The 19,429-nt window shown below is 39.7% G+C and overlaps 1 protein-coding gene across 1 annotated transcript in view; it reads left to right on the forward strand.

Annotated features, from left to right (window-relative positions):
- Vps50 (VPS50 subunit of EARP/GARPII complex) overlaps positions 1 to 19,429 on the forward strand; it is a 109,574-nt gene that overhangs the window by 68,695 nt on the left and 21,450 nt on the right. Inside the window, exons 18-20 of the mRNA XM_052719185.1 lie at positions 1,481 to 1,657; positions 5,980 to 6,098; positions 9,389 to 9,495. Of these exons, the coding sequence (XP_052575145.1) occupies positions 1,481 to 1,657; positions 5,980 to 6,098; positions 9,389 to 9,495 (403 nt within the window). The remainder of the gene's footprint in view (positions 1 to 1,480; positions 1,658 to 5,979; positions 6,099 to 9,388; positions 9,496 to 19,429) is intronic.

Raw genomic sequence — 19,429 nt, forward strand, 5'->3', positions numbered from 1 at the left:
AATAGTAAAAATACTAACAGCAATGACTAGTATGTGCTCAAAGACGACAAAAGTAACATAAATTGTAATTGACATCAATGAAATAACATTAAATTAACAGAATCTTTGACTTCTAAAATAGTTATAATTCCTTAACATTTAAGATTTTAAGCTTAACATTTTAGAGTATCTATTTAAATAATTTTATTGAATTTTTATTTAATAGGTTAATTAATAGATTGATGCTGCATATTTTAATGTGTACTTGGTATAATTTTAAGAGAACTTTTACTAGAAACATGTCATTTCCAACTAAGCAAGCATTTTCTTTTCAAAATGGTTGCCTTAAAAAACCATTTAAAACTTATTATTCAAATGCATTCCTGTGGATTTGTAAAAAAAAAAAATCATGTTGTTATATTAAACAATTGTTTAGAATTATAAAAATAGTGTCATGATTTTCAAGCATTGTGTTGGATCTGATTTAGCATGTAGTTGAAATTTATAAAGAAAGCTGGGGCTGAGACATGGTATAATGATAGAGTGAACAAGTCAATGTACTTTGTAGAAATTTAAGGAACTTTTTAATACTACCCTTGGACCTTTTAAGATTAATACTGAGTACTGAGTATGACAGACATTTAAATTTGAGAGAAATATTGTTAGGTGTAGAAAAATGTTTATTTTTGTGGTAAGTTGTCAAGTCAAGAGCTTTGTAATTCAGATGAACTTTAGAGATTATTTGACTCTTTTCTCCAATTAGCTGTAGCCTTGAACTTGGCACTCAGTCAGTCCTTCCAGACTGCCTCAGTTTGCTCATTTTTGTAATGTGGAAGTTGGATCAGGTATTGCATCTTTTTAGCTCTGTCATTTTTTATTTCTCCAGTCTGGATTGGTCCTCCCATTTTAAAGATGAGGAAATGGATGCAAAGAAAAGGCAGGTGGCATTCATAATGGCCTGAATATAGCAGTCTAGGAGCAATCTGGCCAAATGAATGTTTGTGCTCTTTGCTTCTTGGTCTATAAAGGAAAGTAAATGATAGTTACAGGTACCAACATAAAAAGATAGATATGTACTTGATCCTCTTGGTGTGGTGGTAAGAATGTCTTACATGGTGCAAGCATGAGTCAGCAGTGTCTTAGCAGTTGATCCTTTGAAGGATATTGTGGGTTAAAAAGTATCCTACCCAGACTTCTGTGGCTCTGTCATTCAGATTTCTTGTCATTTCAGAATGTGTCTCTAACTTTCCTTCACGGAAGGCCGGAGTTGCTTGGCCAGGCCACTCTGACTTAAGTGGCACTCTTGACTAAACTGTCTTTTAGAATGGTTATGTGTTTCCAAGATTGTGATCTCAGACGACTTGCAAGATGTAAAGATAAATAACTTGAAGATCGTGTTTTTCCCCCTGTTCTAACTCTACATTTACATTAAGGGGATAAGTTTGTATGCTTAGATTTTATTATTTTTCTAACAGCTATTTCATCCTTTCTCAATGTGTAGGAATTTAAATTCCTGGAACAGTCTCGCTCCCCATCAGTTTCACCTAGTAAGCAGCCATTGACAACTTCTTCAAAACCTGTGACTTTGTTTGAGCAGTACTGTAGTGGTGGGAATCCATTTGAAATTCAAGCCAACCACAAAGATGAAGAAACAGAAGATGTCTTGGCTTCTAATGGGGTATGTGACGTTTTTAAAATGCTTTGTGAAACAGAAGTGAGTTTTCTTTTTAAAAGTGTTCAGAAGTGAACTGCTAATTTGCTGGATTGCTTATCTGTTTACTGTGGCTAGAGTTTTCCTGCCTGGCCCACAGTCAGGACAAATCTCTCTCACCTGCCAGTCCCACAGCCGCTCAAACCCGACCAAGTAAACACAGAGACTTATATTGGTTACAAACTGTATGGCCGTGGCAGGCTTCTTGCTAACTGTTCTTACAGCTTAAATTAATCCATTTCTATAAATCTATACCTTGCCACGTGGCTCGTGGCTTACCGGCATCTTCACATGCTGTTTCTCATCATGGCGGCTGGCAGTGTCTCTCTGACTCAGCCTTCCACTTCCCAGCTTTATTCTCCTCCTTGTCCCGCCTACACTTCCTGCCTAGCCAATGGCCAATCAGTGATTTATTTATTGACCAATCAGCAACACATTTGCCATACAGAACATCCCACAGCAGTTTACTACTCACATTCTTGCCGTATACTGTGTCCCTACAGAATGCCTTGCCTTGTGTAGATAATGACTCTACACTGTGCTTATTCACAATGGTGGCCTGAACTATAAATTTGTTCTTGTTGGCTTGATATTCTTATCAGTGTATTTACCTAGTCATGGTATATGTCTTCTCCTTGAAATATTTTGGTAGCTTACACAGAGAGATGACTGAGGGACTAATGCACCTATATTTCTGTCATGACTCCACTTCTGAGTAACCAAGTTGGTATTTTATTCCATGTCTTTTTTTTATCTGAGAATAAGATTGTCTTAATCAGTTTTCTATTGCTGTGAAGAGACACCATGACCAGAGCAACTCTTATAAAGGAAGCTTTAAATGGGGCTGGATTACAGTTTCAGAGGTTTAGTCCATTGTCCTCATGGTGGGAAGCATGGTGGTACACAGGCAGGCATGTTGCTGGAGAAGTTCCTAGAGTTCTACGTCTAGAGCTACAGGTAGCAGAAAAAGAGACACTGGGCCTGGCATGGGCTTTTGAAACTCCAAAGCCCACCCACAGTGACAGGCTTTCTCCAACAAGTCTACACCTCCTAATACCTCTCAAATAGTGCCATTCCCGGCTGAAAGACATTTAAGGAATTGCTCAACATCCCTAATCATCAGGGAAATGAAAATCAAAACAACTCTGAGATACCACCTTACACCTGTCAGAATGGCTAAGAACAAAAACACTGAAGACAGCTTATGCTAGAGAGGATGTGGAGCAAGGGGAACTCTCCTCTACTGTTGGTGGGAATATAAGCTTGTACAGCCACTTTGGAAATCAATATCATGCTTTCTTAGAAAATTGGGCATCAATCTCCCCCAAGAACCAGCTATACCACTCTTGGGCATATTCCCAAGGAATGCTAAATCATACCACAAGGGCACATGCTCAGCTATGTTCATAGCAGCATTATTTGTAATAGCCAGAATCTGGAAATAACCTAGATGCCCTTCAACTGAAGAATGGATAAATAAAATGTGGTACATATACACAATGGAGTACTTACTACTCAGCAGAGAAAAACAATGACATCATGAGGTTTGTAGGCAAATGGATGGATCTAGAAAAAAATCATCCTGAGTGAGGTAACCCAGACTCAGAAAGACAAACATGATATGTACTCACTTATAGGTGGATACTAGATGTAAAACAAAGGATGACTAGACTGCTACTCACAACTTCAGGGAGGCTACCTAGAAAAGAGGAACCTAAGAAAGACACAGGGATTGCCCAATGACAGAGAAATGGATGAGATCTACATGAGCAAACTGGATGTGAAGGGGGGGTAATGAAGGGCAAGGGTCAATGGAAAGAGAGCTTAGGGGAGTGGGAGATCCCAGCTGGATCAAGAACAGAGTGGGAGAACAAGGAAAAAGAGACCATGATAAATGAAGACCCCATGGGAACATTAAGAAGCAAAGTGCTAGAGAGGTCCCCAGAAATCCACAAAGATACCTCCACTATAGACTACTGGCAGTGGTCGAGAGAAAGCCTGAACTGACCTACTCTGGTGATCGGATGGCCAAACACCCTAACTGTCGTGGTAGAACTCTCATCCAGTGACTGATGGAAGCGGATGCAGAGATCCATGGCCAGGCCTCAAGTGGAGCTCCAGGAGTCCAATCAGCGAGAAAGAGGAGGGATTGTATGAGCGAGAGATGTTGAGACCATGATTGGAAAAAGCACAGGGACAAATAGCCAAACTAGTGGAAACACATGAACTATGAACCAATAGCTGAGGAGCCCCCAACTGGATCAGGCCCTCTGGATAAGTGAGACAGTTTATGAGTTTGAACGGTTTAGGAGGCCCCAAGGCAGTGGGACTGGGACCTGTCCTTAGTGCATGAGTTGACTGTTTGGAACCTGGGGCTTATGCAGGGACAATTTGCTCAGCCCGGGCGAAGGGAGGAGGGGACTGGACCTGCCTGGACTGAATCTGCCAGGCTGAGCTGAATCCCCAGGGGAGTCCTTGCCCTGGAGGAGATGGGAATGGGGGGAGGGCAGGGGCAGGAGGAGGGAGGACAGGAGAATCCGTGGCTGATATGTAAAATTAAATTAAATTATAAAATAAAATAAAAAAAGATCAAGGTCACCCTCTGGTACATGAGGAGTTCAAAAGTTTGAGGCCAGCCTACATAAGACATTGTCCCAAAAGTTAAAAAAATAAAAATAGTGCCATTCCTTGATAATTAAGCATTCAAATATATTGGACCATTTATATTCAAACCACCACAGAATTACGGCCTAGTTGCCTGACAGGGGTTTAAGCAGTTAGGATTCCGAAGTTTGATCTCTTAGCAATCCTTTGAGCAGCTTGAAATAATGTTCAGTATAGGAATTGCTTAGCTTGTAGGAAGGGTTTAGATGCAATAGCATCACATCAGTTTGTTAGCTGTGTGGGCCTTGACTCCTTACTTTATATTTGTGCCTCCTGGTCTGTCCATATTCGTAGAAGAGAGCAGTTCCTGTCTCACAGTCTTCTGTAGCCTGCTTTCAAAATCATGTCATTTGACCCAGGATATTACTTGGTGTGTCCTTTTGTTCTCTGTAATTTCCAGAGGAACCCTCTATGATTTTTAATTTTATACTTGATGAAACCCAATGAGAATTGTTTAGGTCTGAGAAAATCTATTTTTATTTTCTATTTTAGTTTTGAAACCTATTTTCGGCAGATTTTTGAGACAGCGTTTCTCTCTGACTCCGACTGACCTGGATCTCAATATGTAGACCAGGCTAGTCTTGAAATCACAGAGATCTACCTGCCTCTGCCTCCTGAGCAGAATTTTTGTCTGTATGTTAATAGGATCACCTTATGTCTCAATACAGGGAAATGTCATGATTTTTTAAAAAACAATTTTTAGAGTAGAATCTAATCTTTCCAGATACAATCTAAGTTCTTGAGACTCTGATTCATATCTGAATAAGGCCTGACATTTTAACCCAGGAACAGATTATCCAAAAGTAACTGAATTAGGGGCACAAACTTCTGTCCATGTTGTCATCATGTTGGTCTCCTCAGCTATATATGGGGTTAAGACTTAACTGTGTATATGGTTAAGCTCTATATGGAGTTTTTAGGATTCAAGAGATAGAATTACTGAGAGAACTTGGCACAGTACATTGTCAAAGCTTCAGGGAATGCTAGCCAATATTTAGTCACTGCATGTCTGACACTGATGATGACGATGGTGTGTTACCACTGTTTCCTTGCTGGTATTGGTCCATAGTGCCATAAGGGCAAGGAAGATGTTAGGAAGGAACCCTTATCTCAGGAGTGAGCCTCCCAGGAGGCCTCTTGCTGCTAAGTGTTACCTTCTCAGCTCTTCATGTAGCTGAACATCCTCATAGTATGCTGAGTGTATTTATGAAGCTAAAGTAGTGGTGTTAGGGCTAGAATTGGATCTTCAACCTTATAAAGAGTTAAAAACCTGAAAGCAAATATTACAAAATCACCAGAAGATAGTTTCAAGTCTAAAATACATACATTCTTCCTTCTTTGAGGTCCAGTGGGGTATTAGTTGTGGCTGTGAATATTTGGTTTAAGTTTTATTTTACAAATAAACAACACAAATGATATTTTTGTTTTCCTTTTCTTTTGAGCTGGTTAAAGTAAGATGAAAAAGAAAAATGGGAGGGGAATTTGATTCTTCATGGTGAAATTAAAACTACATTAAGAATTTTCCTTTAGCCATTTCTTTAAACTTGCACACGTTTTTGTGTTAAGAGACTGAGGTAAAGTGATCCTGTGTGCCATTGTTGCGTATCCCACTGTGTTCTCTTCAGTATGAGTCTGATGAACAGGAGAAGAGTGCCTATCAGGAGTATGACAGCGACAGTGATGTTCCCGAAGAGCTTAAGCGGGATTATGTGGATGAGCAGACAGGCGATGTACCCGTGAAGAGGTGACTGATGGGGACTGGGTGGTTTTTGCGTTCCTTTGAAGGTTAAGAGAGAACAAAAATTAAAATTTTAAGTGGTTACTGATAATGTGGCAATTCATGTACCTTAAAAAAATGATTTCTGAAAGACTTGAGTATGTAGATTTCCCCCAATAATAGTGAAATTTCAGGAAAAAGAATAAAATACTTATAGGAAAAATTCAAGTTAAGCAAAGCCTAACTTGGTGTTCCACAAATCAGTTTACTTGATGGAATTTGACTGTTACTGGCTCAGAAAGTATTAGTTGATCCTACTTTGCTAAACTTGCTTAAATGTAGCTTTTCTTTTGATTTATATAGTGTATTTAACATTATAAAAATTACTCTGAAATTTGCTCATTCAGTCAATGATCTTGTCAATTCTTCTGTCCCATAGAACACTTTCCTTCACAGGTATCAATCTATTTTTCTTTTTTTGTATATTGATTGCACAGAGCAATAAGTCTTATCATATTTTTGTGCATATGTGTATCATTGCCATTGATTTTTGCAGCAATATTCTAATTTCTTTTTTAATTTTTATTTTATTTTATTGAATTTAATATATGAGTACTACATTTACATCATTTCCAGCTCATCCTCTTCCCCTTCCAAGTCTTCTTATGTTTCTCTTCACTCCCTCTCAAATTCATGAAGTCTTTTTTAAGTATTATTGTTACACACATCCATCATACACACATGCACACAATATAGTCTGCTCAGTCCATTTTATGTTGATCGTTGAGACATGGCTTTAGGGCTGACCATTTGGGATTACATAACCTCTAAGGGGCTTGTCGATGAGACAGACTGATTTCACTCTCTTAGTAGCCAATAATTGCCTGAAGCTCTTTGTCTAGCACTGGGGTCTCATAAAATTTTTCCATCCATGTGCTCATTTCTTTAAAAAAATTAGAGAATCACGCCAGTGGAATGGCTTAGTGGGTGAAGGCATCTGTCGCCAGGTGTGATGACCCAAGTTTGAGCCCCAGGTTCACATGGTAGAAAAGAACCTGTTCCTGTCGTTGCCCTGTGACCTCCACACATGCACCGTGGCACTCACGCCATTGCCACCCCAACAAATAAATGTAATTAACAGAATAAGAAATACTAACACAAGCAAATCTCTTCTCAAATTGTAAAAGTTACTCTATCATCTCATGAAAATATTGAGCCTAATCAAAGAGCTTTCAGTTTAGAGATCAATCATTTTTGCACTGATCTTGTAAATACAGTGTCTCCTCTACTTTTCCAGTCTTTTGGAGTCTGTATTTGATTTTTTTATTAAGCTTCCCTGCTAGGATTAAGTTTTGTTTTATGATAACCTTTACTCTTCAAAACTATGATAATTTTATTAAGAATTTTTGTCACCTCTATCCAGTTAAATGGACCTGGTATTTTTATGCTGAAGTGAATTAATGTCAGATATTTTTAGTTAATAGCACACATATATTTAAATGATAGATGTAAGTATACTTTACACTTAGTTAATAATTGATTAACTTGGAACCTTGACTGAGATAATTCTTCAATTGTGAGCAGTCCATATAGTTGTAAATATATTGATTGGGAAGGTTTGGTTTTATTGGGTTTTGCATATTTAAGACATTAACAGATCTTTGAGCTGAACAGGATGATTTTGTTGAATTTATTATTGGATATGTTTAGGAAATATTTTGGCCAAAGGGAAAGCTCCGTTTTAGTTGAAATTGACATGTAAGGTAGTGTCTGCTGCTCATGGATGTGAATTTCCATTTTTTCTGGAGTTACTTTAGCTCCTTGTCTCCAGACTTTCTCACCTTTTAAACTGTTCCTAGTTGTGCATTTAGAGTTTTTTCTTAGATATAAATTTGATTCACTTCCATGGTGTTTTTTCTGGTTTATTGGCTCACTTTTGCATTTAGAAAACCCCTATACTCCTGGGACTTGATGCTTTTGGTGGCCTGGTCTCTGCTTGCCTCTTCCCTGGCACTTGCCTTTGCCCATGTATTGTACATGGCAGCATGGTGAAGTTCTGTTCAACTCTGTTTTCTCTACCTGTTACATAACCACACCCTTTGAAAGTATTTTTACTAATTTCTGAGAATTTTATTCATTTTGATTATATTCATTTTTTCCCTGTCACCTCATACCCTTAAAAAGTGGCCTTACCATATAACTTGTGCTTTGCTTTTGAAAATACTGTCACCCATTAACCTCATACTCAGTCATCATATCTTCCTTTAATTCCAATTCCATAGAGGATGTTTTTTTCTCATAAGTTTCTGAAATCCATAGATTTGATACATTTATGCCTAGGCATATAACTTTCATAGAAAAACCTGTGTTTCAGAAATGATGCAGATTTTAGAATGGTTGCCATTCCCACACACCAGGCTTAGTGCACAGCTCCTATACTGGCTCAGCCTCACATCAGACACACAATAAAAGCAGCCCATCTGCCTAAGGCACATCACAAAAACAACTGGAATCCTCTAGATGAAGAACCCCAGGACTCCGAACTTGAAAGAACACTCACTTCATCAGGGGATCCTAAGGAGTTAAAAAAGTAACAAACAACTCAAGGAATTTAAAAGAAGAGAACAGTAAATGACTGAGTGGTATAGGCAGAATTTTCTGTCCCTCTAGCCAGCTTCCAAGTAACCACACTTACTATTAATTATAAATGCTCAGCTGATAGCTTAGACTTGTTACTAACTAGCTCTTACAACTTAAATTAACCCATATTTCTCATCTAAGTTCTACCACGTGGCTCATGGCTTGTTACCTCATTTTCTATACATCCTACTTCCTCTGTACCTGGCTTGGGACTCCTCAGACTCCGCCCTTCTTCCCAGTATCCTCCTAGCCTGGCTCTCCCGCCCAACCTCTTCCTGCCCAGCTATAGGCCAGTCAGTTCTTTATTAACCAATGAGAGTAATACATATTTACAGTGTACAAAGATTGTTCTACAGCACAGTGGTATCCAAAAAAACACAGACATAAGTGGAATAAAATAGCAGACTATTTGGAATTTGTAAACTAAATTCAGTAAAGAGCTACAAATGCTGACAGGTACTTAAGGTGGAGTCTTCAGAATGCCTAGAATCAAAGAAATACATTTCTAGAACTTCATTACTTTGTTTATTACTTCTCCTCCCTCTGGGCTGTGAGTTCACCTGTGTGTAGGATTTCAGTAACTAATTTGTGAGTAGGAGCTAGACGATAAGCGGAGTAACTGACTGGTTTATTAGTCTGCAATCTAAAGGCATTTCTCCCTTGTTTTCCATATGAAGTGTTTCACGAGAGACCCTTAAGAGCAGGAAGAAATCAGATTACAGTCTAAATAAAGTGAACGCGCCCATCTTAACAAACACAACATTGAATGTAATAAGACTTGTTGGTGAGTAGCCGTACCTTTCTATTTTTAAAAATTATCTCAGTTACATTAGTTTGCTTTAGTTACCGAATTATTCTTACTTAAATTTCTTTGGACGATTACTAGTGTCTGCTGCAGGGAAGGACTTAGGAATCTTCTATGTCAGTGGTTGTTATCTTGTGAATGCTCACACAGTAGCACACAAATGTCACTGTCAGTTTCATTCACTTCTTCAGTTAGCTACTTTTCCAGTTTTCGTATCTTCTAATTTTTCTGAAGCATTCCAGTTGATTGAGTTAGAGGTCTGTGTACAAGGTGATAGTGCCAGTTTCACAGCACCATATTTTTCAGTTTAATTGCCTCATAGAGCTTCCCAGCCTTCCTGTCAGATAAGCAGAGTGAATAGTGATTGCCTGCTCTTCTCAGACAGAGGGTTTCACAGAGGAAACATCCCAATTGCAGGATGTGTCTCGTTACAGATGAGACCTTTAGATGATCTCATCGAAGGCAAACAGGAACAAATGCCATCCTAAACATACAGCTCCAAGGGGGATATCGATTTTTAATGTCGGTATATCAACATCTTGCATTCTTTCAGCCTTTATATTTCACAAATAGGTCCATACATTTGACAGATAAGTTAAGAGAGTTTCTCTCACAGGGCTGTCTACACCAATCAGGGATTTTAGCAGGTAGCTGCAGGATCTCTGTGTTCTATTTGTGAAGATGCCATTTATCTACTGCCTTGTTTGAGTAACTTCAGTTCGGATGAAATGCCCTATGTTATTTAAGATAATTTCTAAATATCATCAATGAATATGATAAAATGTGCAAAATGCTTTAGTCCTACTTTCTTTAGAGAAAAATATGCAAAAATCATATTGAAATAAGAAGAAAAGGTATACATTTTCAAGCCCCAGAAAAAAAGACAGATTCTAAAAAGCCATTCTGTGGCTAATTATTGTCAGGGGAATTAGCTTTTCTTCTTTTATCCAGGAGAAGTAGCAGAATTGGCATGAATAACTCTTTAGAATTTGCAGAACCAGAATTGGAAGGGTGCTGAGAGGTCATCTGGTGTAAGTCCCCCCAAATGAGATTTTCTTTCAGTGGTTGTCCATAATATGTGATGCCTGTCAAGCTTTTGTTTGATGACTCAGAGTCGCTCGAAGCTAATCACAAGGCTACTTATTCTACTGTTAGACTGATCTATTGCTAAAAGTCCCTTCCCTGTGCTGAATCAGATTCTTTTCCTGGTTCTATTTGTTAGAATTGGTCTGACTAAAAGAGCCTTTTTTTGTGCTCGAGATTTTGCGCTGTCACTTCTCAGATATGTGAAGGTAGTCTTTTGTCTGTACTTCCTGCTGCCTTCCACCCCCAGCCTTCACACTCACTTCTGTGCTCTTTATGATAGGTACTCTAACCCTGGCAGGAGCCTTGTCGTCTTTCTTCACTTCCTGGGACTTAGAAGTTTTTGAGGGATTGCATACACGGCTTGAGATAGTTTGTCTGGTTTTGCTGAATGTGTTAAGTTAGAGGCAGCTGTGCCGTATCAGCTTTAGCCACAGGAAGTGTTTGGGGCAGTGCTGTAGCCAAGAGGTGTGGATGATATCCTGATAGGGAATGGGGAAACATAAGGAAAGTCATGCCGCTGGCCACATATAAAGGGTCTTTTTTTTAAAAAAAAAAAAAACCTTACCCAGTTCAGGTGACTAGAGGAGTCATATTGCATCTTAGTCTGAATGTTTTATTACATTAAAACAAAATGAGCAAGGATGCTGTCATGTTTCCTTCTGTTAAATCCAAGCATCAAACACAACTCTTCCCTTTTTGGTTGATGTAGGAATTTGAAGGTGTGTATTCTTCAGCGTCTATTAGAAATCATTCCTATTCTTATGCCCCACCCCCATCTCCCCTCTGTGGACTTTTCTGTCTCCCTGAGGGTGCTTTTCTCATTAGTTTGTGAATACACATAAAGTAGAATTTGAGGAGAGCCACTCAAGGCAGGGGCAGGAGGTGGGGGGTGGGGGCTGGGAGGTAGGGAGGTGAGGGGTGTCTCTGACTACTGAATGATTGAAGACTGAATAGCAAAGGTAGTGCTTCTCCTTGTAAATAAGAGAAAAAAAAGTTAGTGGGGCTCCCCATTTCAGAGGCTGGGGAGACTTCCTACTGATAGGGAGAAGTGATGGCAGGATGTGCGATGTGAGCAGAAAGGCTTATGTTCCTGTGAGACGCATTTAGAGAGCCTGTCTGTCTGTCTGTCTCACCAGGGCTTTGGCACTCAAGGGTCTGCTCATTGAGGCAGCTTTCACTTGAACATGGTTGATAGGTTTGAAAGACAGGAGATACGTTGGCAGAGGCCATACTTCTACAGAGCTTACAACAACAAATATACACTCAGACCTCTGCACTTAAAATGAAAGCAAAATAAATTGGTCTTAGGGATACTGCGGCAGAGTGTGGCTGTGGTGTGACTAGTGTGGTGTGCATACGATGGAAGAGATCCATTCCTTCATTGGCACATTTATTTTTCACTGCCATTGTTATTTTCTTATTTATTTTACTACTGAGGATTTTAATTTGAAAGATAATGTATAGAAGAGGTTTAAAATTAAAATGCCTCAAAGTTTAAACAAAGCGCTTGAAGTCCAGATCCCCTTCTTTGGAGAAAGCACCCCACTTCCTTCTGTTTTCTACTAGAAGTGCTCATGTGCTTTTCCAAGTATGTGTAGTATACCACCTCCTTATTTGGTTGATTCTACTTTGGTTTCAAGACTTCCATCACACTGTGCATACTATTCTTTATCATGCCCTTTCCCCATTTCATATTCCATGAGGTTTCGTTGACAATATCTTGGTAGGGTATATTGCAGTGTGTTCCAGTCTCTCTTCTTCATGCTCCTGACGTGTAGATGTGTGTAACTTCGCTTACCACTCTCTATCTTTGAACATTTGTTGTTTCATTTGACATGACAGGACATGACAAACCATGGCACGGCAAGTACTCTGGAAGAAATAATTTTGCTCATGTGAAAATACAACTTTAGGACAAACTGGATTAAAGAGTGTACACCTTGTCAGCTTGATAGTCATTCTCAGTTTGACTGCAGAAGTTCTATTAGTTTGCCCTTCTGCCAGCAATCTGGGAGGATTGGTTTCTCAGTCTCACTAACACTGTTCATCGCATAGCTTGAGATGTCTGTCCAATACTCTAAGTGACATCTCATTCAAATATGGATTTAAGAATGTTTGAGTTCGCCGGGCGGTGGTGGCGCACGCCTTTAATCCCAGCACTCGGGAGGCAGAGCCAGGCGGATCTCTGTGAGTTCGAGGCCAGCCTGGTCTCCAAAGCGAGTACCAGGAAAGGCGCAAAGCTACACAGAGAAACCCTGTCTCGAAAAACCAAAAAACAAAAAAAAAAAAACAAAAAAGAATGTTTGAGTTCAAGCCTCTTTTCATATGTTAAACTACATTTCTATTTATTTTTGAACTCTTGTTTATATCTCTTACCCACTTTTCTCTAATAAGGAAGTTATATTTTAATCTTTTTCCTCTTCTTTTGAGCGTCTCTGTTTCAGGCAATCTGCTCTCTACTGGATATAAGAGTCATGGAAAGGACTTAGTCCTTGCACTTAATGAGACCAACATAGGAAATAACACACCAAAGAGAAAACTTAGGTTGTTTTATCAGCATAAATAAGCAGAGAAGAGACAGGGAGAAAGAATGATTAATTTTTCCCCTTTCATTTAATGATTAAATGACTTATTGGGAATGGGACTGACATTCTAGTGGACTTTGAAAGTTGATTATATTCTCATAGATGAGGAAATTGATAAAGCCATTCTAGATAGAAAGAACAATGTGTGCAACACATGGAATGTTTAGAGTGCACTGTGGTTCAGCTGGTAGGCATGTGTCAAGCTTGTTGGGTGGGGGTGGGAATAAGATCAGGGAAGATGTGGCCGAAAGGTAGGTAGGAGCTACTGAAAAAGATCCCATGGTGGAGACATAAGCTCATTTTAAAATTAGAAAGCAGTATTTTCATACATGGTGTGTAAGGAAAAATGTATGCTCTCTTTAGACTATATACAATATTAACATTAATACTGGTATTTCATACATGTTATTATAATATATAAATTTGCTTTAAAAACAGCTTTAGATTATTTCACTTTTGTAGATCTCCAGTATCTATAGAACCTTAATGTTTAAAATTTTGACTCTTAGGGAAGCTCTTTCCCAATGGTCATTACCCGAGTGCCAGGAATTCCCTCCACCCTGGGTGCTTCCTTTACCCTCTGCATTCCCTTTCCCACATAGGAGGTGTGGATATTGATTGAGGAAGTCCTGTTTCCTTGTCTGTGTCGTTCTGGAGGTAGCCACATTCTTCTCTGTGTCTTCTGTTGATGAGTTGGTCAAGGCAGACTGCTATGTCTCTTAATTCTAGGTTCTGTCCATGCTTACATTTGGTTTCTTTTCTCTCCTTCTGTGTCGCTGTCCTAGGTCTGGAGTTGTGAAGAAGGGTTGAAGTGTTTCTGTGAAGCCTTTCCCTATCTTTAGATTGGACTGGGTTTCCATTAGGCAGTATCCCATGCTCCTTTCTAATGCATTCATCATAATTATAATTTTCTTAAAGTAACATCAACAGCTGAGATTCTAACCTGTGTATCATCTGAGAATGTTTGATGTCTTGGAATTCTTTGTGATAGCCTTTTTAAACATCTGGAACTCAGAGACCTTATGGGATGTGTCGGGTAGGTGGGAGAATCCAGGCTGTCCTTTCCTAAAGCCAACAGGTTCTTAACTTCCATGCTTCTCAACCAGAGGGGAAATCATGGATACTAATTCCCATTTCTGGACAGAGTTAAGTTATTCCCAGACTAGAAAAGAGATCATAGAGCTTGGAAGAAGACATAGGACTTTACCATAGTGCATGGCATTCACAGCCTCTCCTGACCATCTGGGTTGTGTTAGCTAACTGTTCAGAGGATAGCAGATGCAATGGCCACTCTTTCTGAAGCTGGCGTGCTGACTTCAGGGCCATGCCTTCTGCATCTGTCAAGGCAGTAAATCTCACAGGAGCACCCTGAATACTGTGGCTCCTGAGAAAAAGCAGGAGACATCCCGAAGCTCCCTGACAGCAGTGCAGAGGTAGACTCTTGGTCTGTTGGTCTTGTCATTTCTCAGAAAAGGAATGTGAGAGCTAAATATTTTGCATTCCTGTTGGTCTGACAATGTCTTTGTTCTGCTCCTTCCTTTGAATGATAATTCATCTGTGAACAGAGCTCTCCATGAGAAGTCCGGTTTTCTTTGGAACTTTCTGAGTGTTCTCCTTGTTCCCGTGTAGATGAACTCCTGTTTCCCACTGTTGCACTAGTGCCTAGTCTCTTGAATTGGCCCTGCACTCTCACTTTTCCCTTAATCCTCTCCCACATTCTTGTCATCTTCCAGGACCTTTTAGGAGATTTCTGTTGTCCATTCCATTTGTTTGCTTGTTTGTTTTTAAAATTCTATTTCTAGTCCCTGAGAGTCCTTCCATATTCACCCTGCTTTTCTCCATCCTCTCTACGACTTCCATGATTACTACTCTTCTGTGGCTGCATATCTTACTCTGTTTTCTGTCACCAGCTTCTCTGTAATGTCAGTCCCTTAGTGTCGTTTGATTATCTACTCATGTCTAAGGTCATGGTCTGGACAGCTGTCATGGGAATCTTCCCAGTAATTTGAACTGGATTGGTCTAGTTGCTGCCTCTCAGTGAAATCTGTGCTTAGAAGCATTGTGTAGAATAAAGTAGGCTCAGCCGGCGTCCTGGCAACCTTTGCTTTATTGGAACAGAGCCCTGAATCCCAAGGTAAGGTAGATTGTAATCTGGTGCCTGTACCCATTTCATAAGCCTTGGCTTTCTTAATAAGTTCAGTTGCTCAGCTGGTCGTTTGTCTTGTCTGAGTTTAGAGAGCTTTATTATAGATTCCTAAATGGGAGCCTAAGAGGGAGAAAGAGAGCCATGATGTTTGGGTTAGTTACGGAGGTCATTCACATGGCAGAGAAGCAGCCACGTGGACTGCAAAGGCACTTTAGGGAAATGGTGAAAACATCAAAAATACCAGCACCCAAAAGGAAAACTGGAGGGAAGAAAAGGAAAAGTTACCTGTCTGTAGGCAGGGTGTTCATTTAGGGGGAGACAAGGAAACAGCTCTCTTTGTCTTTGCTGACCAGAGAACAAAAAACATCCATGGAACTGGTAATTTGGGTAACCCTATCACCAAGTCTGCTTGTCCAGGTTCTAGCCCCCGTTCTCATCAGTCTCCCCTCTGAAGATTCCCTAACTGACATTTAGGCACTGTGGTCCATCTGTCTTGTTTGTTCAAGCTCAATGGGATTGTCAGATTGGCTTTTGGGGTACCCCTCAAATGGGGCTGTCTAGGTAACTCTGAAAGTGAACCGTTAGTCCCATTTGTCTTATGAGCTGGTGTAAAGAACAAAGGAAGTTGTTGGCTGGTGCCTGGATAAGGGGATGTAAAGGCAGAGGGGATTTAGGAGAACTGAAGTTGGAGCCCTTTAGGCAGAGGAGAGTATTCATCGTACTAGGGGTAGACATGTGTTAATGCAGTGGCTTACCATTATAAGACTGAGGCAGAGAACCAGGAGATGCCAGAGCTTCTCAGATGTCTTAATTAAAGTCTATTAGGATCATTGGATGGGCTCGTCAGACATCTGTGTATCCATTGGGTTCATTCTCAGGGTATTTTTTCCTTCGACTTCCAAGGTTACACTAGTCTAAGAGTAATAATCTACTTTCAGGTGCTTCTTGGTAAAATGGCTAGAATCACAGTGTGAGGTCCCTCTCAAATGGTATGAAGGGGATGTGGTGTGGGGGAGATTTACCCATCATTCGAGTTTTAGGTTAAAACACCAGAGGGCATGTCTCTTGACTTCAAGTGGTTTGTAGATACCACAGTGTTGGAATTGAGCCAAGGAAGTGATACCCTATGTCTGGGCAGCATTTTCCTTATCAAAAAGAGATTCACTAGTGAATGTGAATTTAAGCCTCTGTCTACAGAGTACAGTCCCTTTGGTTTTTAAAGATCATACCAATCTTTTTAATCCTTGGTTTTACTTTCCTGTTGGGAATTTAAAACCAGGTAATGTATATGGTCAAAATTAACATTTCTCTTTTTTTTTTTTCTTTCTTTTTGCCTACCTGCCTGCCTGCCTCCCTTCCTCCTTTCCTTTCCTGTCAAAGTCATTTAAGGGTTTGATTTTCAGGGACCTCTTGGGCTTAGGAAGAACCCTCAGTTTCCTCTAGCCCTTTTGTTTGGTTAACCCTTGTTTCATCTACTGAGAATGTCACCTGCTATTTAATTTTTTGTTTTGTTTTTAAGAGAAAAATCGTAAGGACATTGGTTTTGTTAGGTGGGTAAGCTTGGCAGTCATTTCTCCAACTACTGATGGGAGGACATTGGGGGTGGGGAATGAGACCAGTGCGGTGTGTCTCCCATGGATCTCTTTCATCGCTCTCAGCCTGTCCCTCACTTTCTATGCTAGCTTGACTCTGAAGTCGCTGCCTGGCTGGGTACCTTCCACCTTCCCCATGGCGCCTTCAATGGCTTTTTGGTATCTTAACATTTTCCATCAACCTGTTTCTATCATTTTTATTTTTAAGATGCATTTTGATTATCTTAAATAATGTGTGTGTGTGTGTGTGTGTGTGTGTGTGTGTGTGTGTGTGTGTGTGCGTGCGCGCGCGCTCACGCTCTTGGTTTTACAAGTGCCTGCAGGAGGCTGCTGGATCCCCCTGGGGCTGGATTTATAGGGTTGTGAGTCTCCTAACATGTATCCTTAGAACTGAACTCTGGCACTTTACAAGAGCAATACTCTTAACCATTAAACCATTGACCCAGCTCTGTTCATCCATCATCTTTTTTTTCTAGAATAGGAATTGGCAAACTCTTACATATGGACCACATTCATTTTGTCAATAAAGTTTTATTAGAATACAGGCATACTCATTTGTTTACACATTGCCAACTGTGGCTGGCCCCTATTGTTTTATATTAGCAGAATTAAGCAGATTAAAAAAAAGACCAGTGGCACAGTACATTTGCCATAAAGACTGTGTGGTGTGCAAAGGTGAAATTACCTACCACTTGGTCCTTTGTGGCAAAGATTTACCAACCCATTCTGATATTTTGAGACTTTTCTTCTCCCCCACCCTTCATCTCTCTGTGTGTATGTCTGTCTGTCTGTTTCTCTTTTCTTTCTTCAAACCTACCTTTCTTTTCCTTCCTACTTCTTTCTCGTCTTAGACATGGGCTTAGTTCATTGTAAAGTCTTTAATTTGGTTAGACCTGAGGATATATGTGAGCTTCCCCCAGAACCTAAGACCGTGGGCCTGCTCTGCCCCCTTGAATTGGGAAGACAGTCCTCCCTCCCTGATGTGTGCTGTGATACCCTGGGGGCCTCTGATCCATGCTTTCACCTGCAGTCTTTGGAAGTGTGAGAGCTGGGACTCTGCGTAGTTCTTCATACTTTAACACGAGGCCAAATGCATTGTTGTATTCCAAAAGGGCTTATTGATTCATGCTTTTTTGCTTTTTTAGTATTGAAAAAAAAATGGTTTTGCTTTTTTAGGCACACATTTTAAATTGCTTTTACCCACTGAGAAATCATCTATGTGTCTTAGGATTATATGAGCAATGGTTCATATTAGAAGAGATGAAGAGAAGCTGTGTACTTTCGATGTGTAGGAGCCCTGATTTTCTAATTAACCACCTATTATTTTCTTTAAATGACTGGAGTAATAGGCTGTGTTTATACTTTTCCTTTCTGAGGTCATGCTACTTTACCTGTTACCAGGTTGCTGCTTAGAAAATTGTGTGTTTGTAGCTGAGTAGATGCTGGCAGAGTGACCTTGAAATGTTCAAGGAGCAAGTCTTGCAGGTATTTTTCAAATGTGACTTTTAGGGAAAGGTCTGGATGTATGAAATGATTGTGAAAGTTATTTTTAAACAAAAGAGTTGCAAACAGGCATATGAATAGATTGATTGGTTGATGATTGATGGGTTTTATTTCACTTTGATATATTTGCATTTATTTTCTTCCTGACCATCTGATTCTTAGAACTTTCTGTCGTAAAAGTTAAGATAATATACTCTCACTTTGAAGAAATGGCATAGATAGCAGACATTTCTTTTCCTCTACTGCAGTTAATGTATGGTTTTTTGTTTCTGTTTTTGTTTTTTGAGTCTTGTTATCTTTAATAGTGCCAATTTAAAATCTATAGCTACAGGTTACATGGAGTTGAGCCAGGACCTGGGTTATTTTGAAATTCAACACATGGTCTGGTTTAATATTTTATGTCTACAAAGGAAGTATAGATAAAGCATTTTTCATGGGTCTACATATTTCCTGTTAGAAAAGAAACCTAACTGGAGACTTGGAGTTGTGTTCTTGATAGTTAAAACTGCACTCGCTCCTCTTCTGTCCTTCAGATGAGTTGGTAAATGGTATTTGTCTCTTAATTTTGAGGGGAAGCTCAGTCTGAGCAGATGTTTAGAAGAGGACGTAAGATTCCCTCAAAGGAAAGAGTGAGAGTTTGTGTTATTGACACTTTGAGGCTATTGAACTTACGTGGCTGTGATGTGTTAAATGTTGTTGACCTTTGACACATGATTTCACAGGGCTAAGTTTGAAGGGCTTGGGTATTGCTTCCTGTGGACACTTTTCTCAGTTTTCTCACACACTTCCTGTGTGTCTGTGATCTTCTAGATAAAAAACAAACAAACAAACAACCTTTTCCTCAAGTATCTTGTATATTATCTTACTGCAGTTAAATGTTTTTGAAGACATTATTTTTAGTAGAATCATTGAGAACAAGGGTTGTGTGTTTTTACAGTGTCATCTGCAGAAGAGTGAAGGAGCCCATCAGAATTTGACAAGCAAGCAATGCAGTGTAATAG

The sequence above is a fragment of the Peromyscus californicus genome, unplaced genomic scaffold (assembly GCF_007827085.1).
Source record: "Peromyscus californicus insignis strain IS unplaced genomic scaffold, ASM782708v3 Scaffold_6__1_contigs__length_162567912, whole genome shotgun sequence".
Classification (NCBI taxonomy): Eukaryota; Metazoa; Chordata; class Mammalia; order Rodentia; family Cricetidae; genus Peromyscus; species Peromyscus californicus.